Here is a 26,056-nt window from a genome sequence, read left to right as displayed (position 1 = left end):
GACAGGGCTCAGATGCTGGGGCCCCTCCGACGGCCCTGCAGCTCCCCCTGCCTTGCCCTGGCCTCCCACTCACTGATGGCATCTCTTCCTCCAGTACTGGATGAACTGATGTTCTAGTTTCTCCACACGCTCCCTCAGGTCCGCCTTCTCCTCCAGGAGATCCATAAGGCCGCGCTGGAGCCAAAATAATGGGGTCACCTCTCAGCAGCGACCTGCCTACCCCTGCCCTTCTTGGCCTATTCCAGGACTCACTCACCTCCAGCTTTTCCATGACTTCCTGCAGGGCCCGGGGGATCTCCCCACTCACAGACTCGCCCCCAGTCCCTGGGGCTGAGACCGCTGCCTCTGGCTCCTTGTGGGTCGAGGTTACTGTCTCCACCTCACGCAGCTTCTCCTGCAGCCCTTCGACTGGCTGCTCCAAGTGCAGCGCGCTCTTGTTCTTGTTGTTTTGGACAGAGAGAAGCAATCAGCAGCCACCCACTGCAGCTGGAGACCCTAGAACTCGGTGTCTGCCTCCCATGGCACCGGGAAGGGTGGAGGCAGGTTAGAAAAATCATCCCCTCTCTCCCACAGCTACCAGAGCAGGGCTCTGGCTCACGTGTCCCTTTAGAAGGAACATTTCACGTGAGGGCTACACTGCCCCATTTTACAGGAGGGGAAACAAAGGCCTGGAGGGCTAGGGAGGAGAGCAGGTTCCCCAGGTGGGGCAACGCACCAGCTCCTCGACGCCGCTCTGTGGCTCGGCCAGCTGCTGAAGTCTCTCCTCCTGCCTCCGAAGCCTCTCCTTTTGTGCCTGGTTCAGGAGACTGACGTGCTGATTGTTCTTCACCTGGGCCTGGAGCTCTGCAGACACTCGCTCTAGTTCCTTCCTCAGGTGCTGCAGCTCCTCCTCAGGGGCCACTGCTGGGGACTCCGGGGGCAGGGGTTCGGCTGAGAAAGGAAGCAGACAATAAGGGCCTCTGGATTCTCAAAAAAAAAAAAACACCAAAAAAAAAATAAAACCCACCACCACCACCAAAAGACACCCTCCTCTTGGTGCACAGCTCCTCTCAGGCTCCCCAAACTTGGCCTCACTGCTAATGATTCCTCGCACCCGGATGGTAGCCAATCTTCCAAACCACTTTCAGATGGAGAGCACTGTGGGTGGCTGACAACGGGCCCTCTTTGCTGATGGGGACACTCAGGCTCACGGAGGTGACAAGACTTGCTGTCTCCCGGCACAGACCTCTTTCCCTCTGCCTCAAAGCCCTTCCATCCACCCCCTCCCTGGGGCATTCTAAGCCCCCCCACAGCCCCCTCTGATGCCAGGCCTGCTCCCAGGTCACGCCAGCCCCATCTTACCCATCTGGTTGTTGAATTGGGACAAGCTCCTCTCCAGCTCCTCCACCCGATGCATATTATGCTGTTTCTCCTTCTTCAAGGTCCAAAGCTGCCCAAAGCACAGGGGAAAAGGGCCCTGGAGAGAGGGGCTGGTGGCTCCACAGGCCACCATCTCCCTCTCTGTCCCCACCTCCACAAAGCCCAGACCCACGACCACCTCTGGCTGTACTATTCCCATGTTACAGATGCCCAGAAAGATCCAGTGACCTATCTAAGATGGGCGGGCTGAAGGGTCAGATCTCACCTCCTGTGACATTTGCCTCATCCTCTCCTGCCACCGGGCCCTCTCTCCTTTTATATGTTCAGCATACTCATCTCTCTCGAGCTGGACTTGTTGCAGCGACTCCTTCATCTGCAAGAGTGGGCACAGAAGTTACGCAGGGCTGTCACTGGTCCTCGCCTGCTCCTGGCCACCTGGGGTCACCTTCCTTCCGCATCCCTCCCTCTGCAAAACCTCACCTGTGTCACGTGCGCTTTCAGCAGTGCCCGCTCCTGTAAGGACTGCTTTAACTGCGTCTTGAGAAGTGTTTTACTGCGCTTCGAGGACTGGATGGTGAAGAGTGAGAAGTTTCTATCTAGGGAACCTGGGCCATTCCATACAGTGCCCTTTAAATAGGCTAGGGCTAGGCTCAATATACAACTCGGTCAGTACGGATCAAGGCATTTCCAAGCCTGTGGTCTGGTTTTTAAAAGAACTCAGTAAAGTTGGAAGGGACAGGGAAAGAGATCCAATTTACAGGTGGCTAACAGAGGCCCAGAGAGATCAGTTAATATTGCTCTTGTTATTACTGTTATTACTAGCACTGTTTGAACCTTTATGGAGTCCTTCACCAGGTACCATGCGAGCAATCCCATTTAATCCTCGCAACCACCACAGAAGACAGTTACTATGATTCCCTCTGTTGTGTAGATGAAAACACATGGAGTATTTGAGGTTAAGTGCTTGCCTAAGATCACATAGGCAGAGCTGGCATTTGAACAGCCAGATCTATCTGATTCTCTAAAGCCCATTTTTCTTGCTGGGGGTCACAGATAGCAAGGGGACAATGAATCTTCTGTTCACTGTTTGAAAGGATGATACATTCGCATAGTCCAAAACTGAGAAGGAACAGAAGGCAAGGATCTCCCAGCCACCCTCTTGCTCACTCCTGAGTTTTTTATGAACCTTGCAGACTTATTTTATGTATATTTTCATAGTATGTACACACACACACACACACACAAACACACACACACACACACACACACACACACACACACACACACAGTTTCCTCTCTGCAGAAATGGTAACATACTAAAGGTACTCTTCTCTACCTTCACAGTACAAGTAACCAATACCCCACCTAGGACTTGGCCAAGACCACAGCCAGGTAAGGGCAGGGCAGGCACTTGGCCTCCAAACTTTGCGTCCAGTGCTCGCTCCCCACCGCACGCCCCAACTCACCCACAGCAGCTGACTCAGCCCCAGGCTGCCTCTAACAACCAGACACAAAAGCAGCGAGAAATGGCCATGATGCCTCCTGGGCAGGACACTCCATCCTGCAGAAGGGACCTTTAGGCTCACTCCTCCATCTGCGAAGCCGGGCTCCCAGGGGATGAGGCAGGTGGTCGGACTCACCCTGTCCGCCTTCTTCTTCTGTGTGGTGGTGATAGCGGACAGAGCCCGCTCTAACTTTTCCGTACGCTGCGATGACCATTGCAGGTGGGCAGCCAGATCCTTCGACTCTTCTGTAATGAGACAGTTGATCAGATGGGGCCCAAAGGACTCCCCCTAAAGACCTATCGAAGTGCCAGGTTGAAGGATGACAGGGTGCCCAGATTCCCACCTTCAAAGTATATGACAGAGCGTTTCGTGTGATACAGGTCTATAGTTAGTTTCCTTTTCTGTATGTTCAATCTCTGGATTTGAGCCTTTGGGAGAAAAGCCAAGCAAGTGCTGAAAGAGAAGGAAAGAAACATTCTCCGGAGGACAGGAGAAAACTTCACACCCTCCACTCACCTCTAGCTCCCTTTCAGTTTTCTGTTTCACGATGTTTGCTTTCTTTTCCTATAGGAAGAGGAAGACAGAGCTCTTACCAGGGGGAGGCAGAGACGGCACAGCAAGAGACATGTCCCCAGAAAGCCACCAATGCCCCAGGACAGGCCCACCCATAAGACCAGGGTATCAGGGACCCTGTGGGGATGGGGTGGAATCTGAAGGGTGAGCCTTCTTCCCCAGGCTGGGAGTGGGTGAGATGAGACTGGGGCCTCTACATCTGAGTGTCCCCCAAACCCAGCCGACATGTCGTGGGCAAAGAAATCGCGTTACTTCTTCCAGCTGATGTTCCACTTGTTTCTTCTGTTGTTCCTGTGGGGAGAGTCAAATTAAGGTGATGGGGGGTGGCCCCGTCAACTCTATTCCCCAGGCCAGGAAGCGGTAGGCAGGGGCCAGGAATGAATTTTAAAGGTAAAATTCTCAGACCCAATGGGAACACGAACTGGTAAACTCTCCTCAAGCTCCCAAGGACAGAGGATTTGTGTCTCTGTTGGTTTTCACCCACAGCCACAGAACTCAAAGTCTGAATCTATAATCTCTGGAGAGGACAGGAACATAAACCTCTGGAGACGGAATTTGAGAAAGGCCCCCCTTCTGCCCGCTTGTGCTTTAGTAAAGTGCGTTCATTCAATAAACATTCACTGAGCACGAACCGGCCAGGTACGGTTCTTTACAGTATATATAGGACGGAAAAGGACAGACAGGAGCCCTTGGCCCTGAGGTTTCCGTTCTAGGGAGACTTTACATCTCGGACTCTCAGAACTAACAGACACCTTTAATACTCATCACCTCCTCTGGAAACACGAGCCCAAAACGGAGAGGTGGCTTGTCCAGAATCAAAGAGCAAATTAGGGACTGAGTCACAGCAGAAATACGGAGCCCCTGAAAACCAGTCAGGCTCGCACTTCCCCGAGAGGCCACAACCCCAGGGCGTGTGTAGCAAGGACTCGAGCAGGGGTGTGTGGAGAGGAGACAGTCAGCAAAGAGGGCAGCAAAACAACAGCCACGCTGCGTGCTCTGGGGTCCCTCCAGGTGAGGTCTGGGTGCCTCAGCTCCCTATTTGCCCTTTGTACCAGGGCCCCCAGCCCCTTTCTTCAGAGCCCCAAGAGGAAACTGGAGCCCAGGATTGGCAGCCCGGAATCAGGGGACCCCACTGGACTCTTACCAAAGATTTGATGGTGTTATTCAGTCGAGTGATTTTGACGGACCTCGAGTCAAGGACTACTGCTTGTTCTTGGCACGGGCTCTGAGGCGCATGCAGAGAGGAGGAGGTGGAGGAGGAGGAGTGGGGGGAGAGGTGGAGAACAATCATTAGGGCTGGGGTGTGTGGGGGCTGACTCAGCTGGCAGAGGGGCACCGAGTCCCTGCTGTGGGAGGAGGTTGGAGGGCTGGCCTGCGTGGTCACTGCACCTCCACCCAGAGCCTCCTCCCTCCAGATCCTTCAGGGGAGCAGATGATGTAGGGCCCGCCCCATGGATACCTGTTGCTGACTACAAGAGAGTGCACACGGAGATATTCTCTTCCCCTCAGTGTCTAAGCCCTCTGACTTCCTTTCATTCACGTCAACTGGCAACGTTTTCTTTTCTGCCTCTCTTGGACCCTTTGTCCCATAATTCCTTTGTGCCAACTTCTCTCATGGTTCTTATTTCCTCACCATCCCACCCTGGGGCCTGGAATCAGTGACTCCTGATGGCAAGTGGCTGTTCTCATTGTCCTGGCTTCCCCTTGAGACTGGGGATGAGGAAAATCAAAGAGCAATGACCATATCCTGGGTGCCCTGAGTGTTTACAGCAGGCCATGTACTGGGGATTCACATAAAAACAACAAGAAGAAATCTCATTTAAACCTCACACATGGAAGTCAAACAATAGAACCTCGATTGTATAGATGTGAAAAGAGAGGCCCGAAGAGCTCAAGCAACTTGCCCTAAATCATATCCCTAGCAGATGGAGAGGCAGGATTCAAACCCAGAATTCTTTTTTTTTTCTTTTTGTGAGACGGAGTCTCGCTCTGTCTCCCAGGCTGGAGTGCAGTGTGGAGATCTTGGCTCACTGCAAGCTCCGCCTCCTAGGTTCATGCCATTCTCCTGCCTCAGCCTCCTGAGCAACTGGGAATACAGGCACCTACCACCATGCCGGATAATTTTTTTTTTGTATTTTTCAGTGAAGACGGGGTTTCACCATGTTAGGCAGGGTGGTCTCAATTTCCTGACCTTGTGATCTGCCCGGGTTGGTCTCCCAAAGTGCTGGGATTACAAACGTGAGCCACTGTGCTCGGCTAAACTCAGAATTCTTAACCAGTACCCAACGGTCCATCCATAATATTAACAATTACCCTCTACTGCCCCTTTGGTCCCCTGTCCCCAGGAGCCTGGCCACCAAGACTCACATCCCGAGGTGAGTGGCAACCAGCAGAAGTGGATGTCTCAGGGCTACTGCCATTTGTTTTCCTGTTCCTCTTTGCTTCTGCCGGAACAGCAGGGCTGTTTCTCTGCCAATATGCTTTTAACTGTGGGAAAGAAGAGCAGTAATCGTCATGAGAACTATTGGCCCCTAGACCCACATCCTCCCTTACAGTTTTTACAAAATACTCTTATACGCCATCTGATTTAATGACACCAACCGCTGTATAATAAGTGTTGTCACAATCTTTTAGGGACTGAGAGGGATTGATATCATAGCTAGAAAAAAAGAAAAAAGAAAAAGAAAAAGGCGATACTGGAACTTTGAAACTCAGTCTTCTGACTCCAAGCTCTGGGGTTTTGCCAAGAATCAGCAGCTGCCAGGGACCAAAACCAGAGGCAGAGGTAGAAAAGTAAACATTAAGTAGGCAGGAACTCTATGCCCTGTGGTTTAGGGTCATACATCCTCACACGTCTGTTTGTGTGAAGAAGTGCACCAGTACCTCTCAAACTTCTGTATCAATGTGTCCTCATGGCATAAGGCAGCCTTTCTGTTAAATCCGGGAATTTATCAGAACGAGGACTACCCAAGCCTCATTTCAGAGAGAAGTCTGGTATTCTCTTAGAAACCTATGTGACTGTCATCCCTAAGTATATTCATGTTTTGTCTCTTGATCTCAAGAGAATCAAGGGAAACCGATGCTTCAGAAAGATGTCTCACATTTAGCCTGTGCCACTCAAAGTATCCCCGGTCAAGATAATATGAGGAAGAGTCAAGCTGTCAAGTTCAGTTTCCCAACATCTATTCCACAGAAGATGAGCAAATCTCACTTCAGAGACGACTGACTGAAGGGCAGTCTGGTCCCAGAACCATGGAGAATTAGAATATGAGGTGGAGAACTCAGAAAAAAATGTTAAAATCTCTCCGGAAAGTAGAAGCCTGGGAGAAAACCAAACCAAACCCACTCTCCCATTGCCACATGGAGGTACGGTCAACGTTTTGCGCTCACGGGGGAAGTGGAGGCTTTTCCCCTGTCAATGTCGATGTTAAGGGAGTGAGGCAGCCTGAAACCTCTTGCTCCTAGGTCCCACAGTCTCCATTCCCCTTCCTGCTGGAAATTTGAGCTGTGACCAGAGGAACCAGAAATGGGGTGAGATCACTGAGAGGACTGGGTCATAAGATCAAAGGCTGGTCTTCCAGTATTGACAGTTCCTAGGCAGACTGTGACATCACTACATTCCACTCCTCCCGATTGGGGGCAGGGACCACATCAGCGCAATGTCCGAGTTACCACTCCAGATGGGGGAGGGAGACACAGGGTTGGGAACCAGGTCCTTGGAGACGCCAGTGGGAAGAGCCCAGGGAGGTTGACCTGGAGGCAGCAGGAGGGGAGGGCAGAGTCTACAGCAAGGAACCCCAGGAGTCACCAGCCCAAAGTCACCCAGGGATGACGGTGAGGATGGGGCCTGGGGCTGGGGGACCCAGGTCCTTGGAGACACGAGCCCAAAGAGCCCAGGGAGGTCGAGCTTGGGTCGGCAGGAGGTGAGGGCCTAGTAATGGAGACGGGAACCCCAGGAGTCACCGGCCCAGAGTCACCCTGGAGTGACTGGTGAGGGCAGGGACTGGGCTGATGCTGAAGGGGCAGGGCTGACTGACAAGACTTTTGCGTGGGGATCCCAGAGACACCTGCATTGGAGGGCCCTGTCCAGTGTGCCTCAGCAGTCTTATGGGCTCTGGCAGCAGTCTTGTCGTCGGAGGGATCTGTAGCTGGGTTGGGGGCCATGGCCTGGTGCGTTTTTACCTTTTTCTTGGCTGCAGCCAGTCTGTTCTGCGGAGTTTCTTCCGCCATCGCGGGGTGGGAAAGGGAGGTGGGGTTGGGGCCACAACAGCGAAATCCCAGCGAGCACTGATCAAGACCTCCAGTCAACTACCAGGCAGCTCTGCGACTGAGCCACAGGAGTGGTAACCAGGGAACCAGTAGAATGTAGAATAGGGGCGTGGCCTTAATGCTCCAAGCCTATTGGTCAATGAGAACGATGAAAGGGAAAGGGGCGTGGCCAGGCAGCAGAGTGTCCAGAGGGACCCCTGGCTCATAAGGAAAGCTACTCATGCAACCGCTGTTCCCGCCCACTCTGAAAGAGGGGAGGGGCCAGCTTTTGCTTTAAAAGCTTTAAAACTTTAAAAAATGTATGTGTGCATACTTTATATATAGATGTGTGTCTCTGTGTGTGTATCTAGGTGTTCCTCTAGAGCTGTCTTCATTACCTAGTTTCTATGCAAGGTCTAAGATTTTGGCCTATATTTTTATCTTCAAATACAGTACAAAAATTACCCGTATTACCTGAACTGAGATACAGATCTTACAAAAATGGAAAATCCATAGCATGCTTGATGATTAATGAAGCAGACTATATTATTCAACAATCCAATAAGATAAAATAATCACAACGATTTCTCTTTTCTGGAAAAACGTTTCTCTTATTCTCCTATGTTATTGTTAAATTTTTTTTTCTCAAACAAGAAGCATGTTTAATATCTGGAAAAATACAAAGGTTTTGGGCCAGGTGTAGAGGCTCAAGCCTGTAATCCCAGCACCTTGGGAACCTGAGACAGGTGGATCATCTGAGGTCAGGAGTTCAGGACCAGCCTGGCCAACATGGTGAAACCCCATCTCTACTAAAAATACAAAAACTAGCCAGGTGTGGTGGTGGGTGCCGGTAATTCCCGCTATTTGGGAGGCTGAGGCAGGAGAATCACTTGGACCCAGGAGACGGAGGTTGCGGTGAGCCAAGCTCACACCACTGCACTCCAGTCAGGGTGACAGAGCAAGACTCCATCTCAAAAGAAATACAATACAATAAATACAAAATAAATCTAAAAAGCTTTCAATTTAATAAGCACTCAAAGCTCTTTACCGGTTGAAAACAAATACAAGGCCCGTTTTTCTAGAATCACCTGGCCTCTCTAAGCCTTGCAAACAAAACTCAATTTCTCACTTGATACTTGGCTATGACTTGCAATCACGAAAACCAAGAATTGTGTTATGTCACTGTGTACTAATTGGTATCTGGAGTTCACACAAGGCTGGGATCAAGGGTTGAATCTTTCAAGATTTGCTCCATAACCTCTGTGCTTCTTATCCCAGACCAAACTAAGCTTCTGTCTAGAGTTCTACAATTTACACTTAGTAGACAAGGGTGATTCTCAGTAATGTAGTCTCTGGACTAGCAGCACCAGCAGCACCTGAGAACTTTTCATAAGTGCAAATTCTCAGGCCCTACCCTGGACCTGGTGAATCAGAAACTCGGGAGTGGGGCTCAGCCATCTGTGCTGCAGTCATCCCTCCAGGTGTTCGGGAACCTCTGCCATACAGCAGGTAGAAAAATGTGCTTCCTTCTGCACGTCAAAAGCCAGGGATACTCCATGTTGTGTCTCGATATGCAACAATGGCATGCAATTAAAACACATACCTCTCCTTCCTACTCCCACCCTCCATCCAATGTGTTTTATTTTCATGAGTTCAAAAAGAAAACAAGTGGCAATCAGAAGTTCAGTCTAAAAAGTATACGTACAAGTATTAGTTGTCATCCAGCCTTATCTCATAGAAAACCATTTACATCCTCTCACAGCTAAAGTTTTACAAAAGTATCTTCACAATCTAAGTCTCAGGCACACTAGGAGTTCTATAATAAAACACCAAGTAGATCAGAATGTCCAAACTTACTAGAGAAGAAAAGTGGAATCATTGGCTATATTTCCAAATTGCATTCAAAGGAAATTTAAGTTCTGAATTTTTTTCACCTTCATACTTCCAAGTTAATAGAATTCAACCAGAACACTCCATTCCTTCAAAGCCTCTAGCCAGGCAAAGTTTTACTGTATTACATCTTGCTTTCAATGGATATAAAGCAGAGTCCTGGTAGGCACATTATGCATACCTGCAAAGATGCAGAACTAAAAAGATGCAGAACAGTTCCGTCTGTTCCGTATTAAAAGAAAAGTCCTGTAAACTTTGGATGGTGAGCGTAAGCCTTCAGCACTAGCGCCAAAACCTCCAATATGAGAAGATACCAAGAACACCAGTAGCAAACAAAACTAAACTCTTGGCCGGGAGCAGTAGTTCACACCTGTAATCCCAGCACTTTGACAAGCCAAGGTGGGAGGATTACTCAAAGTCAAGAGTTCAAGACAAGCCTGGGAAGCATAGGGAATTCTCACCTCTACAAAAAAAATTTTAAAAACAGCTGGGCTTTGCGGCACAGACCTGTCATGCTAGCTACTTGGCAGGCTGAGGTGGGAAAATTGCTTCTTCCCAGGAGTTCGAGGCTGCAGTAGCTGCGATTATGGCACTGCACTCCAGCCTGGGTGACAGAGCGAGACCTAGATAATCACATTCTCTCCTGCTCCTGTTTACACTAAAATCACTAAGTTAAAACGCTTTCAAATTTGACAGGATAAAAATTAAGTGAAATGTGACTTTGAGTTTGGAGGTAGAAGGAAGGAAGAGATGGAGTAAGGGAGAGAGGGAAGGAAGGGAAGGAGGGAGGGAGAGAGGAAAGAAGGAAGGAAGAAAGGGGAAACAGAATAGGAAAAGAAAGGAAAGGAAAGGAAGAAGGAAGGAAAAGCAAAGAAAGGAAGAAAACAAAAAAAGGAAGGAAAGAAGGAAACGAAAGATAAAGAGAAGAAGGAAAGGAAAATAAAGGAAAGGAAAAAAAGGAAAGGGAAGGGAAGGGAAGGAAGAAAGAAAAGAAAACTAGAAAGAAATAACAAATTACTTACTAGGGGAAAGTTTTAGTAACCTCAATGACAAATAAAAGGATTGTATCTTTAGCCTGTAAAGAAATCTTTAAAATTACGCAGAAAAAAAAAAAAAAAAAAGAAAAAAGAAAAAACAAAAACAAAAAAAAAAACGAATGATTTTCAACAGAAAATAGGCAATGGAGAAACAGTCACTTCTCACAAAAATAAAAATGGCCAATAGGTACATAAAACAGATTCAAAAGCATTAGAAATCAAGGAAATGTCATGAAAACAATGACATTTTCTGTATAAAGGTGCAAAGATGACAAATGGAAGGGGGAACCTGGAGCTCTGTTCCTGTTGGTAGGAGTATAAACTGAGACACTTTTCCTGGAGGATAATTTGAAAATTTCTATTAAAGACCCTCAAAATTATTACCCTCCAGAAATTCTACTTCTATGAATTCAGTCCAAAAAGGCTTGCTCGACTCCATTAAAATGTGTATATAAGAAAATTCACCTCTGCGGTGGCAATGATAAACTTAATATGCAGCCAGTTATTAAAAATGATGATGCTAGGATACATTTCCGGTCACAGAAGTATGCCCAAAATATAGTAAGTGGCAAAAGACTATCTAATATGATTCTACTTTAGAAAATATTTACATGTATAAAAAGTATAAAAAACAACAAACCAGAATGTTTTGAGTGGCAAATTAAAGATTTTTCTTAATATTTGTCATCCAAATGATTACAAAAAGAATATGATTTCCTTTATAATCAGGGAGAAGTGTTATTTTCATTGATTGAGATTTAAATCTCTTTTCTTTTTCTTACTTTTCCTCCCATATGTATCCCAAGTAGGCTAGAACTCCTGCCTCTTGAGGGAAACCAGCCCATTTGTGGGAAGTGCACTACCTAAAGCTCCACATCTTCCTTTTATTTTAAGAGATCTGGAGACATTTTTATTTCAAATTGTTTTATTGTTCTCAGAATATATGTTAATTATGAACTAGGCTGGTCTCAAACTGCTGACCTCAGGTCATCCACCCAACTCAGCCTCCCAAAGTGCTGGGATTATAGATGTGAGCCACCACACCCCACCACCACTCCTCCCATTTATACAGGGTAGTCTTTTTCAACTTCTAAGAGCTCTTTAAAATAGCAAAGCCCTGCCATAATGCAGCGAAAAAACGAAGATATAAAATGTGTAGTAACACGTTTTTCTTAACATTAATGAAAAAGCATTTTTCAATCAGTCTGTATTTTCACAGAAAGGACAAAAATAAAAGATTCAGAAACAAACTGTGTATACAAATACATATACCCTGAAGCTCCCAAATGACTGTGAAGCCGTCACTTCCAAACCCTACTGCCCACCACCCAAAACACGAGGAGAAAATAAGAACGTTGGCCTTTCCCAGTTTCAATCATCAGGAGCAACGTACTCAAAGCCCAGTTTAAAGAAATGTTTCTGCAGAGGCTTTACTGTATGGGGGATTTAGCCCCTTCTATTCTTCTAAACTCACTGATTTCTGCTTTATATCTTTTTTTTTTTTTTGAGACGGAGTCTCGCTTTATCACCCAGGCTGGAGTGCAGTGGTGTGATCTTCAGTCACTGTAAGCTCCGCCTCCCGGGTTCACGCCATTCTCCTGCCTCACCTTCCCGTGTAGCTGGGACCACAGGTCCCGCCACTGCACCCGGCTAATTTTTGTATTTTTAGTAGAGACGGGGTTTCACCGTGTTAGCCAGGATGGTCTCCACCTGCTGACCTCGTGATCCGTCCATCTCGGCCTCCCAAAGTGCTGGGATTACAGGCGTGAGCCACCGCGCCCGGCCTCTGCTTGTATGTCTTTAATCATTTCCCCATTCTGCTTTCCTTCAGGGTTTTTGATTGTCCTTTCTAAGAATGAGTTAGAGGCTTAATTCATTTTCATTCTTTTCTTAATGGCTTCAGGATTTTAAGGCAATGAACATTCCCCTGAGCTCTCCTCTAGTCTCCAATACGGAACAATTGCATTATTACTATTGTCTAGATAGTCTGCAGTTTTAACTTCAAATCCCTGTTTGACCTAAGGGCTGTCTGCATGAATTGTTAAATTCCACCAATCAACATGTGTTTTCTGGTTTTGTTAGTAGCTTATAGATTTAACTAAAATCAGAGAATAACATCTGTCCTTTTTCTACTTTTCAGTATTTGGGTGTTCTTCATTGAAAAAGATTAGCCTCTTGAATGTTCCAGCGAGGAAGAGGGAGGTAGCGGGTGAGAGAGTGGAGCAGATAGAAGTTTCGTATTTTAACTAGGGTTTAATTCTAAGCATTCTAAAATTTCATTGGATTTTTTTCAACTATGAATTACAAGGGTGTTTAATTTCCAAATTCATGTAGCTTTTGGTTAATCTCTTCCTTATTGACTTCTAACCTTAACTGCTTCACATTTGCATTATAAATTATATGGTGTGGATGGCACCAAATGGTTTTAAATCCTCTGACTTGCTTTACGGATTAGTATATAATTAAGGTTTCTCCCACAGTCCACAGATGCTCAAGAATAATACAGAATATCTAACTATTGGGTACAGAGGTCTGTATTTGTCCATTATACCATGTCCGTTCACCGGTTATTCAAATCTACATATGGGCATTCTGTATAACTTACTTAGAGTAAGCAGGGTATGTTGAAATCTCCAAATATGATGGCAGACTTGTCAATTTCTCTCTGTGGTTCTTTCAGTTTTTCCTCTGTAGTTTGAGGCTATTTTGATAGGGACATAAACTATGAAAATTGGTACATCTTCCTAATTAACAGTCATTTAGCATCAAGTTGTTACTAATGCTTTCTCTTTCAAAATCCTATTTTCTTTGAAACTGAAGCTCTGTCTCTTGTTTTTGGTTAATGTGTACTAGCATATCTTTATCACTCTCTCTCCTTTATAAAAACTTTCAATCTTTTCACATCTTCATATTTTAAATAGGATGGATTAAAACAGCTGGATATTGTTTTCTTTCATCCATCCGTCTAACTGGTAACTTTCGTCCATTTACATTTGTTGTGACTGATTTATGTGGACTGCCTTCTGTCACCTTTAGAATTTCTATTTCTCTCACTTTCCAATGTAATTTTAATATTTCCTCCTGGTTTTCCATTAAGACATATTTCAGACCTCATTCTGATCTCCCTCTCCCCGCCAACCCCACCAACTTCTGTCCTATCATTTGTCCTCACGTCTCTCTGTGTAACATACGGACTTACTTTTTGGAGATAATCGTCTAACCAATTATTCCTTTCTTCTGGTGTCTAATCCATCCACTGAGTTTCTTATTCCAACAATTACATTTTGTATTCCCTTATTTCATTTTATTCTGAGACAGAGTCTCACTCTGTCACCCAGGCTGGACTGCAGTGGCACAAACCTGCAGCCTTGGCCCCCTGGGCTCAAGTGATCCTCCCACCTCAGCCTCCTGAGTAGCTGGGATTATAGGCATACCCAGCTAACTTTTTTTTTTGGTGGTGGTGGTTGGGTATTTTTTTTGGCGGTGGTGGTCGGGTATTTTTTTCTTGGTGGTGGTGGTGGGTATTTTTTGTAGAAACGAGTTCTCAACATGTTGTCCAGGCTCATCTCCAACTCCTGGGCTCATGCCATCCTCCCACCTCAGCCTCTCAAAAAGTGCTGGGATTACAGGTGTGAGCCACCATACCCAGCTATGTGTTTTATTTCTGTAAGTTCTATTTCATCCATTTTCCCTTCAGATCTTCCTCATCATTCCTGGTGGTCTTACTGCTCACTCAGTTTTAAGAGTCCATCTTTTTTTATATATTAGGTTTATTTCACATGTAACTATTTTCTCCCAATTCTAATATTTGAAGTCCATGTTTTGCATCTGATAATTCCAAAACCTGCAGTCTTTGGGAAACATATGATTCATTGTTTCTGACAATTCTGAAATATGTTGGGTTGACTACTTGAATGCTATGATGTCACTGAATTCATTGTTACCTGCTTTTAATCTCTGGGAATCCTACAGGCTTACGTTAGAGATGCTTTCCTACAAATGTATCTGTGTCTGCTTCTGATGAGAGCTGTGGACACAACTAACAGAAGACCACTTTACCACCGTGCATAATCCTGACATCCTGTTGGATTCTCTTGGAGAATATCAGGATTATACAAGGTTCTCAAATTTGGCTGCCCAACCTTGTTCATTTATACACAGAAGACTAGACTGCTCAGTATAGGTGGTGACTCACTTCCTCCTACCCGGAGAAAAACAAAACAGATCTCTCATCTGAATGTGATCACAGAAGAGGAAACTCTGAAGGTGAATAACTGGAGGTTCTGGGCAGCAGGGAAAGACAGGTATCTTTCCTGACCACAGAAATAGGTCAGAAGCTGCCCTAAAGGCTGTGTGCTCCAGGATTTCACTATTTAGCTCAACTACCAGTCCCTCCCTGAGAGTGAACAGAAGCTTCTCAGAGCACCATGTTGTCTTTAAGCCACAAATTCTTGCAAAAGTCATGGTCATGGTAAAAAAGCTATGGCTTTGGAAGACTTTCTTGGTAATGTCCTAGAATTAAAGTTACAGCCTGTGTTTCATGTTAACTAAAGAGGAAAGCAGCCTCATCAACATCCTTCTGCCCCGTGGCTTGCTCTCAGCTCCTCTTGATTGGGCCTTGGGCTGCCAGACTGTCTGGTTTTAATCCTTGCTCTGCCACCTGTGACCTTGGACAAGATACCTTTGGTTACCTTCAGTTACCTCATCTACAAGATGCAGATATTAGTAATACTCTCTTTTTAAGTTCTTAAGAGGATCAAAAGAGTTGATAAAAAGTAACAAATAAAAAGACTTGGTAAGTATAGATACAGAGGGGAAAAAAAGGATAAATAAATCAATAAATGAATAAAGAAATAAATAAAAAGACTAGTGCCTAGCACAGAAAAGTTCATCGGCAATTAATTCTATAACATGAACTCAATTTTGCAAACCTTCAAAGTACATAAAACTTTTACCTTACTAGGGTATACATATCAATAATAAATTGACAACTGTAGCCATGTTTGCCTACAGTAAATATAACAAAGACCAAACAAGCAGATACTAAATCATTAAGCGATTATCAGTTAGTATCTTTAATTTTCTTATACTTCTATGTTTTCTATAGATCATCTTTATAACAAGAAGAAAACAAACCAAATGAAAATGAAATGAATTCTCTCAAAAAGAATTCAGTCAAGACAGGAAGAAGGCTCACAAAGTAATATAAAATATCTCTTATGGTTTATGTAAAATTGTTAATAAAAGTACCTTCTTTGCTCCAAGCTGCACTCTGGCTTTGCCTTTGAGTCAGGAGGCATCTCTTTGCACGATGACCGGTTCCACTGAGTAGGCACTGCAGCAGCCCTACAGGAAGAACAAAACGTCTCTAGAACACAGCAGCATTCCTGATTCCCACTTGAGAAGGCCTAGCAAGATGGCATATACCTCAACAGCAGCAGATCAGTGTTAAAACATCTGGCAACAAGAGGAAAAAGTAAAATTGGACCATTTCCAGAATCTCACAAGAACCAACAAACTGACGTTCTAAGTGCCCAACCATGAGCAAATTAGAACCTTAAATAAAGGTCACTCTTAATGCCGATCCTAGCATAGATTCAGAACCAAGTACAATCTCATTTTACTGGTTGACCTTTTCCATTCTTGAAAGCAGGAGCTATGAAAATTAAAAAAAATAAAATAAAAAACACCAAAATTTCTTTAAGAGAACCTTCTACTTACAACCTAACTTCCCATAATTGAAACACTGTATTGAGGGTGAAAATTGGATGTTATAAGAAAATAATCACCTGTTTTGTGAGAAGTTCCATACATAATGCTCCTCCACCCAATACATACCTTGAAAAGAAAGAAGGAAACAGAAAAAATTATCACAAGAATTATTCCTGCTTGAACACTTTCTACGTGCCCTATAGCGTCTACTATAGACCATTCACCTTAATAATTGTTCTCATGAAATTATTCAATAATAAAATGAGGGAAAGAAGTCCTCTTCACTCCCTTATCCTGGAGAATCCAAGCCAGTGTCTCTCCCACTTGCTTTCCCCAAACTCTGGGACTTTTGAAAGTAACAGTTTAATGGAAGGGAAAGAAAATCTAGAAGATAAACTCTCCAAAACATTAAACTCGGGTAAAGAATCATGGGATTAAAAATGTTTATTCTTTGTGTATTTCATTTCTGAAACATAGAAATCTATCTCCTACTGCTTAAATCTGCCACTGGACTAAGAGAGTATTGTATAGAATGTGCACTCACTGATTGAACAGAATTAGAACATCCAGGTACTCACTGAGATTTTGCTTCCATGACCACTCAAAGTCTAGTCATTAGTTAATGAGTTAACACCACACTTGATCTTCAAATTTTGGAAATTCTGATGGTAGACAGGGACTTGTTTTGGGAAAGGAAGTATACAGTAGACATTGTTCCCCATTACCCAGCCACCACCACCTTTCCTCTAAAGTACCACACTCTTCTTTAAGGTTGCAGAGTCTCAGAAAGTGGGAAGAAAGGAAGTTTCTGTGTTTTCAGATTAAAAGAAAGTACATTTGTACAACCACACAATACCTATGCAAAGGTTTGTTGAAATCTAAACACAAGAAAGAAGTAGTTCTAGCACCTCCATCAAAAGTAAGGTAAGTAAATTTTCTTAATACACAGTGTCAGCAGCAGTGACACCGGAAAGTGGTCGACTCTACTACTGTTTTAAATTACCTTCATTTTGTCAATATGTGTTCCACATTCTTACTGCTCTTTGTCTCCAAAGGGTTCCTGCTGAATGTTGAGACAGTTCAAGAACACTAGGAGAAAAACTTCTTAATATTCCAAGTAAGGGTCATCTAAGATAATATGCCACATATACAGACACAGTCATATTTTCAACTTTAAAAAAGTTCAGTTGTCAAAGTTGTACAGGAAACACTATCCTAAGCTTAGCCTCTTCAGGCATTTGATTTATAATCACTGTAAAGAAAAGCCAGTCGGGGGCGGAGCAAGATGGCCGAATAGGAACAGCTTCAGTCTCCATCTCCCAGCGCGAGCGACACAGAAGACCGGCGATTTCTGCATTTTCAACTGAGGTACTGGGGTCATCTCACTCGGGAGTGCCGGACAATCGGTGCTGGTCAGCTGCTGCAGCCCGACCAGCGAGAGCTGAAGCAGGGCGAGGCATCGCCTCACCTGGGAAGCGCGAGGGGGAAGGGAGTCCCTTTTCCTAGCCAGGGGAACTGAGACACACAACACCTGGAAAATCGGGTAACTCCCACCCCAATACTGCGCTGTAACACCGGCACACCGGAGATTGTATCCCACACCTGGCTGGGAGGGTCCCACGCCCACGGAGCCTCTCTCCTTGCTAACACAGCAGTCTGCGGCAATCTAACTGCAAGGCAGCAGCGAGGTTGGGGGAGGGGCGCCCGCCATCGCTGAGGCTTAAGTAGGTAACTAAAGCCGCTGGGAAGCTGGAACTGGGTGGAGCTCACAGCAGCTCAAGGAAACCTGCCTGTCTCTGTAGACTGCGCCTCTGGGGACAGGGCTCAGCTAAAGGAGTAGAAGCCTGTGAAACGCGAACGACTCTGTCTGACAGCTTTGAAGAGAGCAGTGGATCTCCCAACACGGAGGTTGAGATCTGAGAAGGGGCAGTCTGCCTGCTCAGGTGGGTCACTGACCCCTGAGTAGCCTAACTGGGAGACATCCCCCACTAGGGGCAGTCTGACACCCCACACCTCACAGGGTGGAGTACACCCCTGAGAGGAAGTTTCCAAAGCAAGAATCAGACAGGTGCACTCGCTGTTCAGCAATATTCTATCTTCTGCAACCTCTGCTGCTGATACCCAGGCAATCAGGGTCTGGAGTGGACCTCAAGCAATCTCCAACAGACCTATAGCTGAGGGTCCTGACAGTCAGAAGGAAACCTATCAAACAGGAAGGACACCTATATCAAAACCCCATCAGTACGTCACCATCATCAAAGACCAGTGACAGATAAAACCACAAAGATGGGGAAAAAGCAGGGAAGAAAAGCTGGAAATTCAAAAAATAAGAGCGCATCTCCTCCTGCAAAGGAGCACAGCCCATCGCCAGCAACGGATCAAAGCTGGTCAGAGAATGATTTTGATGAGATGAGAGAAGAAGGCTTCAGTCCATCAAACCTCTCAGAGCTAAAGGAGGAATTACGTACACAGCGCAAAGAAACTAAAAATCTTGAAAAAAAAGTGGAAGAATTGACAGCTAGACTAATTAATGCAGAGAAGGTCATAAACGAAATGACAGAGATGAAAACCATGACACGAGAAATACGTGACAAATGCACAAGCTTCAGTAACCGACTCGATCAACTGGAAGAAAGAGTATCAGCGATTGAGGATCAAATGAATGAAATGAAGCGAGAAGAGAAACCAAAAGAAAAAAGAAGAAAAAGAAATGAACAAAGCCTGCAAGAAGTATGGGATTATGTCAAAAGACCAAATCTACGTCTGATTGGGGTGCCTGAAAGTGAGGGGGAAAATGGAACCAAATTGGAAAACACTCTACAGGATATCATCCAGGAGAACTTCCCCAACCTAGCAGGCCAGGCCAACATTCAAATTCAGGAAATACAGAGAACGCCACAAAGATACTCCTCCAGAAGAGCAACTCCAAGACACATAATTGCCAGATTCACCAAAGTTGAAATGAAGGAAAAAATCTTAAGGGCAGCCAGAGAGAAAGGTCGGGTTACCCACAAAGGGAAGCCCATCAGACTGACAGCAGATCTCTCGGCAGAAACTCTACAAGCCAGAAGAGAGTGGGGGCCAATATTCAACGTTCTTAAAGAAAAGAATTTTAAACCCAGAATTTCATATCCAGCCAAACTAAGTTTCATAAGTGAAGGAGAAATAAAATTCTTTACAGATAAGCAAATGCTTAGAGATTTTGTCACCACCAGGCCTGCCTTACAAGAGACCCTGAAGGAAGCCCTAAACATGGAAAGGAACAACTGGTACCAGCCACTGCAAAAACATGCCAAAATGTAAAGACCATCGAGCCTAGGAAGAAACTGCATCAACTAATGAGCAAAATAACCAGTTAATATCATAATGGCAGGATCAAGATCACACATAACAATATTAACCTTAAATGTAAATGGACTAAATGCTCCAATTAAAAGACACAGACTGGCAAACTGGATAAAGAGTCAAGACCCATCAGTCTGCTGTCTTCAGGAGACCCATCTCACATGCAGAGACATACATAGGCTCAAAATAAAAGGATGGAGGAAGATCTACCAAGCAAATGGAGAACAAAAAAAAGCAGGGGTTGCAATCCTAGTCTCTGATAAAACAGACTTTAAACCATCAAAGATCAAAAGAGACAAAGAAGGCCATTACATAATGGTAAAGGGATCAATCCAACAGGAAGAGCTAACTATCCTAAATATATATGCACCTAATACAGGAGCACCCAGATTCATAAAGCAAGTCCTTAGAGACTTACAAAGAGACTTAGACTCCCATACAATAATAATGGGAGACTTCAACACTCCACTGTCAACATTAGACAGATCAACGAGACAGAAAATTAACAAGGATATCCAGGAATTGAACTCATCTCTGCACCAAGCGGACCTAATAGACATCTATAGAACTCTCCACCCCAAGTCAACAGAATATACATTCTTCTCAGCACCACATCACACTTATTCCAAAATTGACCACATAATTGGAAGTAAAGCACTCCTCAGCAAATGTAAAAGAACAGAAATTATAACAAACTGTCTCTCTGACCACAGTGCAATCAAACTAGAACTCAGGACTAAGAAATTCAATCAAAACCGCTCAACTACATGGAAACTGAACAACCTGCTCCTGAATGACTACTGGGTACATAACGAAATGAAAGCAGAAATAAAGATGTTCTTTGAATCCAATGAGAACAAAGATACAACATACCAGAATCTCTGGGACACATTTAAAGCAGTATGTAGAGGGAAATTTATAGCACTAAGTGCCCACAAGAGAAAGCAGGAAAGATCTAAAATTGACACTCTAACATCACAATTAAAAGAACTAGAGAGGCAAGAGCAAACACATTCAAAAGCTAGCAGAAAGCAAGAAATAACTAAGATCAGAGCAGAACTGAAGGAGATAGAGACACAAAAAACCCTCCAAAAAATCAATGAATCCAGGAGTTGGTTTTTTGAAAAGATCAACAAAATTGACAGACCGCTAGCAAGATTAATAAAGAAGAAAAGAGAGAGGAATCAAATAGACGCAATAAAAAATGATAAAGGGGATATCACCACCGACCCCACAGAAATACAAACTACCATCAGAGAATACTATAAACACCTCTACGCAAATCAACTAGAAAATCTAGAAGAAATGGATAATTTCCTGGACACGTACACTCTTCCAAGACTAAACCAGGAAGAAGTTGAATCCCTGAATAGACCAATAGCAGCCTCTGAAATTGAGGCAACAATTAATAGCCTGCCCACCAAAAAAAGCCCAGGACCAGATGGATTCACAGCTGAATTCTACCAGAGGTACAAGGAGGAGCTGGTACCATTCCTTCTGAAACTATTCCAATCAATAGAAAAAGAGGGAATCCTCCCTAACTCATTTTATGAGGCCAGCATCATCCTGATACCAAAGCCTGGCAGAGACACAACAAAAAAAGAGAATTTTAGACCAATCTCCCTGATGAACATCGATGCAAAAATCCTCAATAAAATACTGGCAAACCGGATTCAGCAGCACATCAAAAAGCTTATCCACCATGATCAAGTGGGCTTCATCCCTGGGATGCAAGGCTGGTTCAACATTCGCAAATCAATCAACGTAATCCAGCATATCAACAGAACCAAAGACAAGAACCACATGATTATCTCAATAGATGCAGAAAAGGCTTTTGACAAAATTCAACAGCCCTTCATGCTAAAAACGCTCAACAAATTCGGTATTGATGGAACGTACCTCAAAATAATAAGAGCTATTTATGACAAACCCACAGCTAATATCATACTGAATGGGCAAAAACTGGAAAAGTTCCCTTTGAAAACTGGCACAAGACAGGGATGCCCTCTCTCACCACTCCTATTCAACATAGTGTTGGAAGTTCTGGCTAGGGCAATCAGGCAAGAGAAAGAAATCAAGGGTATTCAGTTAGGAAAAGAGGAAGTCAAATTGTCCCTGTTTGCAGATGACATGATTGTGTATTTAGAAAACCCTATCGTCTCAGCCCAAAATCTTCTTCAGCTGATAAGCAACTTCAGCAAAGTCTCAGGATACAAAATTAATGTGCAAAAATCACAAGCATTCTTATACACCAGTAACAGACAAGCAGAGAGCCAAATCAGGAATGAACTTCCATTCACAATTGCTTCAAAGAGAATAAAATACCTAGGAATCCAACTTACAAGGGATGTAAAGGACCTCTTCAAGGAGAACTACAAACCACTGCTCAGTGAAATCAAAGAGGACACAAACAAATGGAAGAACATACCATGCTCATGGATAGGCAGAATCAATATCGTGAAAATGGCCATACTGCCCAAGGTTATTTATAGATTCAATGCCATCCCCATCAAGCTACCAATGAGTTTCTTCACCGAATTGGAAAAAACTGCTTTAAAGTTCATATGGAACCAAAAAAGAGCCCGTATTGCCAAGACAATCCTAAGTCAAAAGGACAAAGCCGGAGGCATCACGCTACCTGACTTCAAACTATACTACAAGGCTACAGTAACCAAAACAGCATGGTACTGGTACCAAAACAGAGATATAGACCAATGGAACAGAACGGAGCCTTCAGAAATAATGCCACACATCTACAACCATCTGATATTTGACAAACCTGAGAAAAACAAGAAATGGGGAAAGGATTCCCTATTTAATAAATGGTGCTGGGAAAATTGGCTAGCCATAAGTAGAAAGCTGAAACTGGATCCTTTCCTTACTCCTTATACGAAGATTAATTCAAGATGGATTAGAGACTTAAATGTTAGACCTAATACCATAAAAACCCTAGAAGAAAATCTAGGTAGTACCATTCAGGACATAGGCATGGGCAAGGACTTCATGTCTAAAACACCAAAAGCAACGGCAGCAAAAGCCAAAATTGACAAATGGGATCTCATTAAACTAAAGAGCTTCTGCACAGCAAAAGAAACTACCATCAGAGTGAACAGGCAACCTACAGAATGGGAGAAAATTTTTGCAATCTACTCATCTGACAAAGGGCTCATTTCCAGAATCTACAAAGAACTCAAGCAAATATACAAGAAAAAAACAAACAACCCCATCCAAAAGTGGGGAAAGGATATGAACAGACATTTCTCAAAAGAAGACATTCATACAGCCAACAGACACATGAAAAAATGCTCATCATCACTGGCCATCAGAGAAATGCAAATCAAAACCACAATGAGATACCATCTCACACCAGTTAGAATGGCAATCATTAAAAAATCAGGAAACAATAGGTGTTGGAGAGGATGTGGAGAAATAGGAACACTTTTACACTGTTGGTGGGATTGTAAACTAGTTCAACCATTATGGAAAACAGTATGGCGATTCCTCAAGGATCTAGAACTAGATGTACCATATGACCCAGCCATCCCACTACTGGGTATATACCCAAAGGATTATAAATTATGCTACTACAAAGACACATGCACACGTATGTTTATTGCGGCACTATTCACAATAGCAAAGACTTGGAATCAACCCAAATGTCCATCAGTGACAGACTGGATTAAGAAAATGTGGCACATATACACCATGGAATACTATGCAGCCATAAAAAAGGATGAGTTTGCGTCCTTTGTAGAGACATGGATGCAGCTGGAAACCATCATTCTTAGCAAATTATCACAAGAAGAGAAAACCAAACACCGCATGTTCTCACTCATAGGTGGGAACTGAACAATGAGCTCACTTGGACTCGGGAAGGGGAACATCACACACTGGGGCCTATCATGGGGAGGGGGGAGGGGGGAGGGATTGCATTGGGGAGTTATACCTGATATAAATGATGAATTGATGGGTGCTGACGAGTTGATGGGTGCAGCACACCAACATGGCACATGCGTACATATGTAACCTGCACGTTATGCACATGTACCCTAGAACTTAAAGTATAATAAAAATAAAAAAAATAAAAAAAAAAAAAGAAAAGCCAGTCACAAAATGCCACGTTTTGTATGATTCTATTGATACGAAATGTCCAGGACAGGCAAATCTACAGAGATAGAAATTAGATCAGAGGTTGCCAGGATGAAGGGTAGGGGAGAGGTATGTGACTGCTGATGGGTATGGGGTTTCTTTTTAGGGAGATGACAATGTTCTGAAATTAAGTAGTGGTAATGGTTGCATAACTCTGAATATACTAAAAACCACTGAACTGTACACTTGAAGGGTGAGGCTTATCACATAAAAACTGTATCATAATAAAGCTGTCCGTTTGAAAAATGTTTGGCTATGTCAAGAAATAAAGAAATAGGGTCATAGCTAGAAGATATGGGATATAAAATACATGGAACAAAACTGCTCAATAATCTATCTAGAATCACACAGTGCTTAAGTTTTACCCTGACTAAAATTGCAAGCTTTATCTTTTATTGATATTTCACATTTTTTACTTCTTCCTAAGTCAGCCAATAATTCCTCCTCCTCACTTAATAGTGGACTACAAAGACCAAGCCATTTTGATTCTGCCGCCAATGGGCTTTCACATTTCATTCCTCCTTCCATCCCCATGACTACAAACCAATGTAGGTTCTCCTCACTTCACTCTAAGACAACAGCGTGGCCCTCAAACTACCCTCACACTCTTCAAGCTCTGTGAGGACAATGTGTCTCATATTCTCTTCTGCTGCCACCAGACTTATTCTAAGACAGTTTCTTTACTGTTACTCCCCTGCTTCTCAATCAGTTACATAGACAGATGAATATCCAGGCATAATAGTTAACTTACCGGAAAAAAAAAGATCTGTCACCAATCCGCAGAACTGTTTGAGTACAAGATATTACATCAGCACTATTTCCTACAAACCTTCGACATGAATCCTACCCTCCTTGTCTTATAGCTCCAACTGGTCTCCTATATTCTGAATCCCTCATTCTCTTTCCTAGACACCTGATTGTGTTTCCCTGTCACCTACATAAATAATTTTCCTTCAACTTCCACCAGCTGACGAAACCCCACTCACATTTCACGGCCCAGCTGGGATCCCACCTACTTCATGAAGAGTAACTCTTTGCATCTTTAAACCTCAGAGAAATTAAGCCCATGCTTAGCTTTTCTTTTTCTTTCTTTTTAGATGGAGTTTACCTTTGTCACCCAGGCTGAAGTGCAGTGGTGTAATCTCGACTCACTGCAACCTCTGCCTCCCGAGTTCAAGCGATTCTCCTGCCCCAGCCTCCCAAGTAGCTGGGATTACAGTTACGTGCCACCACATCTGGCTAATTTTTTGTATTTTTGATGGACATGGGGTTTTGCATCTTGGCCAGGCTGGTCTCAAACTCCTGACCTCAAGTGATCCACCCACCTCGGCCTCCCAAAGTGCTGGGATTACAGGCGTGAGGCACCACGCATAGCCAAAGGTTCTATTTCTTCAGTTTGGTATTGGGCATGTGGACGCATGATTTAATGTTTTAAAAAGGAAAGAAACCTTCCTGGTGATTTTGTGTTTTGTTTTTGTTTTAGGCCTGTGTGCTCCATTCACTCCCCCATATGAATCCGTAAAGAAGTAGCCACTAGCAATTTCAGTCAATATATGCCGGATTCATACTTTAGGAAGACAACCCAGTTGACAATCACAACAGTTTCTACGATAACAAAAGTGAGATAAAATACTGACATTAGGGTCATTTCAAGAAAGTTCAATCATAAGATATATCCCCAAGCAAAAATATACACCAAAAGCTAAGTTCGAAGCTTTTGGAAAACCACTACCACCCTTAGAGTAAGTACAGCCAAGTATTGTTTTATGCCTTTTTTTTCATCAAAATACCTCATATAGCCATAGATTTTAAACCATCACATCCTACCTAGATTCCATATTAGATCATTAACATTTCTTCTAGATTCCACTATTATTTCTTTGCATCCTTTATTTTTAGTATCTTAAACATACTTTATTAAATATAACACATTCAGAAAAGTACATAAAATATACCTTAAGGTATACCTTAACATGTTATCATAAATTATTTGCCCATGTAACCACCAACCTGGTCCAGAAACATATTCCAGCCAGAATCCAAGAAGCTCACAGATGTCCCTTTCAGATCACACCTCCCTACCTCCCCGCTGGATGGACTCCTTACCCTAACATCGATGGAATCACTTCTTTGTTCTTGGTAGTTTTACTGCCCAAGTATGAATCCAGAAATAAGTATTTCTCAGTTTTCTTTTCATTTTAGTCCCCCTAAGAAGCCTTTTTGGAACTTTTCTTCCTA

At 43.9% G+C, this 26,056-nt stretch overlaps 1 protein-coding gene across 1 annotated transcript; it reads right to left on the bottom strand.

The window, feature by feature from the left end:
* Window positions 1-69: 69 nt before the first annotated feature.
* On the bottom strand, window positions 70-24,352 carry LOC111534109 (golgin subfamily A member 8B-like). The gene is made up of 14 exons (XM_031935733.1): window positions 24,235-24,352; window positions 15,863-15,894; window positions 5,805-5,924; window positions 4,582-4,662; window positions 3,690-3,728; window positions 3,381-3,428; window positions 3,208-3,292; window positions 3,000-3,109; window positions 1,840-1,926; window positions 1,625-1,732; window positions 1,342-1,429; window positions 716-930; window positions 257-448; window positions 70-174 (listed from the first exon to the last, which is right to left on the bottom strand). The coding sequence occupies exons 1-14, from the start codon at window positions 24,350-24,352 to the stop codon at window positions 70-72; spliced, it is 1,428 nt and encodes a 475-aa protein (XP_031791593.1).
* Window positions 24,353-26,056: the final 1,704 nt, after the last annotated feature.

The sequence above is a fragment of the Piliocolobus tephrosceles genome, chromosome 6 (genome assembly GCF_002776525.5).
Source record: "Piliocolobus tephrosceles isolate RC106 chromosome 6, ASM277652v3, whole genome shotgun sequence".
NCBI classification, from domain to species: Eukaryota; Metazoa; Chordata; class Mammalia; order Primates; family Cercopithecidae; genus Piliocolobus; species Piliocolobus tephrosceles.
Note: the sequence above shows the minus strand (reverse complement) of the source record. Positions and strands in the feature narration are given on the sequence as shown.

Excerpts from the sequence above, each read along its gene's own strand:
- LOC111534109 (XM_031935733.1), bottom strand. The coding sequence starts at position 24,352 with ATGGGGATGGAAGGAGGAATGAAATGTGAAAGCCCATTGGCGGCAGAA. Across the intron at positions 4,663-5,804 it reads GTTGCCACTCACCTCGGGAT|AGCCCGTGCCAAGAACAAGC; the intron begins GTGAGTCTTGGT and ends CATGCGCCTCAG. Across the intron at positions 175-256 it reads AAGTCATGGAAAAGCTGGAG|CGCGGCCTTATGGATCTCCT; the intron begins GTGAGTGAGTCC and ends TTTTGGCTCCAG.